The 6168-nt window shown below is 42.1% G+C and overlaps 1 protein-coding gene across 1 annotated transcript; it reads left to right on the top strand.

Moving 5' to 3' along the window:
• The first annotated feature begins 3694 nt into the window (after positions 1–3694).
• On the top strand, positions 3695–5593 carry LOC132976042 (putative nuclease HARBI1). The gene is made up of 2 exons (XM_061040985.1): positions 3695–4100; positions 4172–5593. Exon 2 carries the CDS (start codon positions 4211–4213, stop codon positions 4949–4951), a length of 741 nt encoding a protein of 246 aa, XP_060896968.1. The 5' UTR covers positions 3695–4100; positions 4172–4210; the 3' UTR covers positions 4952–5593.
• The last annotated feature ends 575 nt before the right edge of the window (positions 5594–6168 follow it).

The raw sequence follows: 6168 nt of genomic DNA, 5'->3' as shown, positions 1-6168 counted from the left end.
GGTAATTAGACACAGGTGAGATTAGTGACACAGGTGAAAACAATCAGGGCAATCAAAACTGGAGGGAAACACAAGGAAATAAACCACAAAATAAAACAGGAAACACTAAACTATACTCAGGGTTATCAACAAAAAGAATAAACAGGAAAAAGAGAAACACCAGGGGCCGTATTCACAAAGCTTCTTAAGTACAAAGTGTTGCTCCTAGTGACAAAAGTATTTCAATCTGGACTTTTTCTCAGAATTTCCCCTTAAAGTGAAGACTAGATCCTTGTGAAGTTTAATTATATTCACGAAGAATCTTAGCCCTTAAGAAAGCTCCTAAGGTGACACTGTGAGGAGTAGTTAAGAGGACTTTTAACAGGCTTAAGAGTTTCTCAAGTTGAGGAGAAAAGAGAGAAATGTTCTTCAAACACGACATGAAGAATAATCTTTTTGAATCATATTTGGGCCGAATACACAAACAATATTTATGCAAACATTTCAATCCATCTATGACTTTTTTCAGTGAAAACAGTGAGTTATGCATGTTGAGTTTCTGACTGTGCAACTGTGTAATTGTTTCTTTGTTTGATATGGACAGAGCACATTTAAATTAAGAAAAAAATTTTTTTTTTAGGGGTTTAAATTTCTGCCGTTAAGTGCAGATTCATCTGTGTCCCCCCACCATGCTTTATATTTAGGCTAAACCAATAAGCGAAGACGCCCCCTACCTCAGTCTGGGATAATTTCAGGCTGGGGTTCGACTGACCTCCTCCAGTCTGGATGCTGCTTCCTTTGAGGGCCGCAAGACTCCTCAAGTCCGGCCACTTTTTTTAGCCTGAATGTGAAGAACTGTATTATAACCTAGACTACACCAGTTAAGTATCACATATGTGTAAATGAAATATTCAAACCTCAGCTGAAGTTTGGTTGTCCACACAGAGGCTGTTGACTACAGCAGTGATTTATTTAAAGTTGTTTTTCTGACTCCCTTTGATTTTACTTGAGGCTTCCAAACACTTTGTTCCTCTCCGCTTCTCTTGTAATAGTGCAACCTCCAGCTCAGAAAAGTTTCTCTTCTTAGACGTTTTACATACCTAGATGTTGTAAACTCCCGCTGGCAGTCCCCCAGAGTGTATTTAAATGACAGATGTTTTCAACTCCCAAACTTATCAACTCCCAGACTTTCACACGCTGTCATTGTCATTATACTTATGCTTCATAGATTCCAGGTTGACCCTTGTAAGATGATTTCTGCACCCAGATCTGCGCTGGCTTTTACTGCAGATTGGTAAGTGAGGACCAGTGAAACAGCAGTTTATTCAAAAACTTGTAGCACCTGCACAGACTTTCTGCATTGAGATTGACATTGAGGGAAGTGGAGGCAACTGAAAACCTTAAAACGTGACATGAAGACATTACCGGTACTATGAGCTGGAATTAATTTTGATTCAAGTTTGATGTTTGAGGTTGGATTTTTTTGTATTTACCTTCTTAAGAATTAATAGGTATTTGTTGAGTAAATGTTGTTAATTTTTTATGTATCTAAGGGACTGTCAGTATTAAATTAAAAAAATAATAATTTATTAGAATTAGAACATCTTCATTTGAATAGTTCATGTCTTTAATTTGAATGTAATGATATAGTGTATATTTTCTTATGAAGGTTATCAGCCAAAAAACTATTAACTGGAAATAATATTTTGATCTGTTTGATCTGAAAAAATCTGTTGAACATAACAATCAACAATTAGTGGATTGAAAATAAAAGAGGCCATAATATGACACACACTGAGTTTCATTCAATTCTGTGGAAGGTTGGACAAATGGTGGATTGTTGAGTGAGCAAATACTGAAATGCTGCAGGCTGCACGAAACTAGTGAGTGATAGGTCTTTCTCTGTTTTTTTTAAACACAGAATCAAACCAGCTGAAAAAATACTTAATATAAGGTAGTACGCTACTCACCATTGATCCCGAACTTAATCTGCAAGATTCAGACAAAGAACTTTACAAAGAATTTTCATCCACCCACAGAAGAGCAGTCCGACCACTGCTAAGCGCCACTGCAGAGCCGCTTGTGCTCCACGGTCAGCATACACCATCTCCATGCAAAGTCCCCGAGTCCTGATCTCTCCAACTCCCAACGGATCACAGGCGTCATCGCCGTCGTTACCAGGGACAGAAGACCAATGACACCACAGGCACAGCACATCCCTTTTCTCAGCTTATGCTGAGTCCATGTTCACAAACGGAGTCTGACATTAGAAACTGGACAGTCGCTCACCTCTGACAAGTATAAAAAATGAAAGGCATCCAATTTCATCGCAATGACAACAAGGCAAAGCTATTCCAGCTCTCATCATCCTCTACAAACACACCAGCAACCGATCATCCCGCGCTTCCTGTCTGCCTCCACCAGAGCCAACCACCACCGAAGATGTAAGGCTTTTCTCAGCTCTCCTAATTTCCTTCTAATCCATGCCCCAAATGTATTTTCTCAGTCTCTCAGTAACTACATTCTAACTCAACCAGCTTCATCCATCTATTGTCCTTCTCCCGTTTCTCCTGCACTCTCCATGCCAACAAATCCTTTCTGGTAATTACGTAGATTTAGCCCAACTACTCCAGCCATCTATTATCAACACCAGTTGACCCAGAGAAATGCAAACACATTTTGGTTCTGTCAACCACTTCCTTCAAGATCCAAGGACTTAACAACAGCAAAATTCTCTCTGGCATTTTCACTTTACCATGACATAATCTGTTCAGTCTTTCCTTCAGGTCTAGTTAGGATACTAACTTCCGGGTTTCATCCAGTATGGATCGGATGCGTGCTTTCAGTAAATGAATTGTATTTTACCACCCACAATGCTGTGCGAAATTAAGCGTAAATCGTCACTTCACGTCCGCCTCCAAATCAAAACAAACGAGCATTGATTAATTTACTCTTAATTTAAAGTCCCGAATGAAATTGCTACTTTTAGTTAACAACAAAAAATATAACAAATATCTGCATTATTATAAAACCTTTCCCCCTCTATTTTCCCCCTACTGACAGATTGAGTAGGCACTTGGCAATTTGGATGCAGCCAGAGACTATGGCCGTATCCAAATTGCCAAGTACCTACTCAGTCTGTCAGTAGGCAGTAGGCAGTACCTACTATCCGTGCTGTATACTGTTTAGTACCTATTATTCAGTAGGCGCGCACAGTAGGCAGATATTTGTTCCTACTTCGTCTGACTCATTCAGTATGGAAGTGGCGTCATTAGCCCGCCCCATGTTATTGACACTCCAACTCAGATGAGGGCACTAATGAGCCCTCTGGCCAAATCATGAATGGTCCCATGGCTGACAGAATAAAAGCCAGCTGTCAACATCCGAATTCTGAGTTGCATTCACCATGTGGACACCGCAGAGTGTTGTTATGGAGTTAGTGCTAGGGAGAAGAAGGCGAGCCAGGAGAAGAGCTCGGAGAAGACACTTTTTTCTACTCCTGGCCTTGATGGAAGAGGTGAGTTCATGTTATTTTACAGGTAGTAGTGAAAAGTCAGGTTGATTATTGAATTGGCGCTTTGGTCACTGTATGAAGTTGCAATACAAAGAGTTTACATAAGAATGAATATAAATAAAGTGTCATGAAGCAAACCACACGTAAAACGCTGGAGCAAGGTAACGTTAGCTAGTCAGCTGATTAAAGTTTGTTATCTTATTATTAACCATAATGCAGTTAGTTATATAGTGTTTATCTTGTACTCAACCATACATACATGTAGCTACCGAAAACATTTCCATGTAATACACACCAAATGCACACTAAAACTGTGTGGCCTTGGGAAAAACTGTTTCTAGTTATTAATTGTTTGCAATTGACAAATAATGTAAAATAACGCAATGTGCAATTATTGTCTGAGTGAGTCCAGCTATGTAATGTTTTCAGTTATTTGGTTTTGCCGTTGATATGGTATACTTGTATTAACTGAACAGCCTATTGTAAACTGAATTACTACACAGATTCAAACTCAGAACCTTCTTTTCCCCACAGAATACCAGGGGAGCTAGAGGCATATAGGCATGCCAAATAAACCTCCAGGTACCACTCCTGAGGTTGTACTTTGGTGGTGAGGATATGAGGCCACATTTCCGCCTGAGCAGGGGTGCCTTGAACTTGCTGATGGCTACATTGGAGGAGGACCACTCTACCCACGGCTGGGGCAGGGAAGTGGAGATGCTGGTGTTCCTCTACTGGCTGGCTAGTGCCACATCATACCGTGTCGTGGCAGAAGCTTTTGCAATACCAACGCAAACAGTCTGTAACTTGATGCACAAGGCCAGTAAGAGGGTCCTTGCCATTGTGAAGCGGGTGATCCATTTCCCCACTGCTGCAGAGTTGGACGGAGTTGGTGCTGGTTTTGAACACCTGGCGGGGTCGGCAGTGTTTGCTCGTGTGGCTGGCAGCATTGATGGCTGCCATGTGAGAGTGGTTGCACCATCAGCACACGAGCAGGCATATTTAAACCGCAAGCTCTTCCACTCCATCCAGTTCCAGGCCACCTGTGACCACAGGGGGAAGTTCCTGGGCGTCTTCGTGGGTTACCCTGGATCAGTCCATGATGCATGTGTCCTCAGGCACTCTGATGTGTATGTTCATCAGCTGTATCCCCCCACAGGCATGATTCCTCATTGGAGACGGTGGATACCCCTGCATCCAAGACCCCATCACCCTCATCACACCCTATCGGGAGCCAGGGCAGAGCCCTGTACACAGGTTCAACGGCAGGTTCAACGGCAAGCTCTCCAGAGCCAGGCTCGTTGTAGAGCAGGCCTTTGGGGTCATGAAAACCAGGTGGCGGACCATCTTCCTCAAGGCTATGGAAGTGAGAATTCCATTTGCTGTGGAGGTGATAACCTGCTGTGTTGTTCGGCACAACCTGTGCCTGGGTACAGAGGACCTGGAAGCCCCTTCTGATCAGGACGCAGATGAGGCTGACCCTGATGCTCCTGCTCATCCTCAGGTGGCTGATGGCCTTCAGGATCGGCTCGCAGCTGCAGTCTCAGCACCTGTAGTCTGTGTTCCTGCACTGTGTGATCACGACTACACCACTTGAAGAGCACCTCCATGTCACCTGAACCTCACATGCACATTGTTTGTCACTAAACAAATTACAACTGACACATTTACACAATGCACTATTCACCCTCCACTTATCACTGTCACACAATAAACATTTTATTTTTTTGGGAGGCCCTGGATCAGCGTTCTCGTCACGCCTCCTGTCAGTACCTGTCAACAGGGAAGCTAATGATCCAACACAATTAACATTGTATGTAAACAAAACAAAACATGGCTGGGCAATAGTAAAGACTTTTTTTCAGGAAATTGCATGAATGGAGTGTTGCTTTTAATCATTTAAAGTTTATGGTCATAGTGTATTTTCAGTGTAACCTAATTTACAATTCTCATCTACCTCATTCTCAAGGATGACATTTAACATGTGGAGTTTGTATTCCACTTACCTTAACCTCAATTACAAGGACAACGGATTGACCTTTGTTTAGAGATTTAATCTAATTATGCTGATTGGGTTGTTGGGCAGCAGGAATTCTGTCTGTATTAGGTATGAGGTATATTTTATGTTGTTCAGTTCAAATACTATTGGCATATTGAATATTCTCAATGTTGCACAGTGTGAAATGTGCCACAGGAATCCTGTGTGCAGCAAAAATTGCCACAGTTGGCAGTGCCTCCTGGACCAGTACTATGAATGGTCAAATAAATGGCATGTCAGTCTTGATCATGTAATGTGCAAGTTGTATGAGTTACATACTTTGTACTTCTGCTTCAAATTGTCCCACCTCTTCTTGAGGGTGAGGACGGGGACTATCCCCTCCACCCCCATCTCTTTTGCACATGCTCTAATGAGAAGTGTAGTGTAATTGTAATGGGTTAATACCAGGATAAAATCACCTTTAAGTTAATCTTTGAGTTAGATCATCACATGACATTGCACTGACATCGACTTTTAAGGCAAAATAGTATAGATTGTGGGCCCATATAGCCTGTCGTAGCTCTCGACAGCACCTATCCATGAAATCTACAGATGCAAATGGTATAACTTACTCGAAACCCTTAAGGGCAGCGTTCCGCTGTCCTGTGAACAGATTATTGTTCCGGGCTCTCCACCG

The sequence above is a fragment of the Labrus mixtus genome, chromosome 6, assembly GCF_963584025.1.
Source record: "Labrus mixtus chromosome 6, fLabMix1.1, whole genome shotgun sequence".
NCBI classification, from domain to species: Eukaryota; Metazoa; Chordata; class Actinopteri; order Labriformes; family Labridae; genus Labrus; species Labrus mixtus.
The sequence above is the reverse complement of the archived record's forward strand: the minus strand, read 5'-3'. Positions and strand labels throughout refer to the sequence as shown.

Bases quoted from the DNA above. Each gene is read 5' to 3' on its own strand.
- LOC132976042 (XM_061040985.1), top strand. From the start codon at position 4,211: ATGCTGGTGTTCCTCTACTGGCTGGCTAGTGCCACATCATACCGTGTC.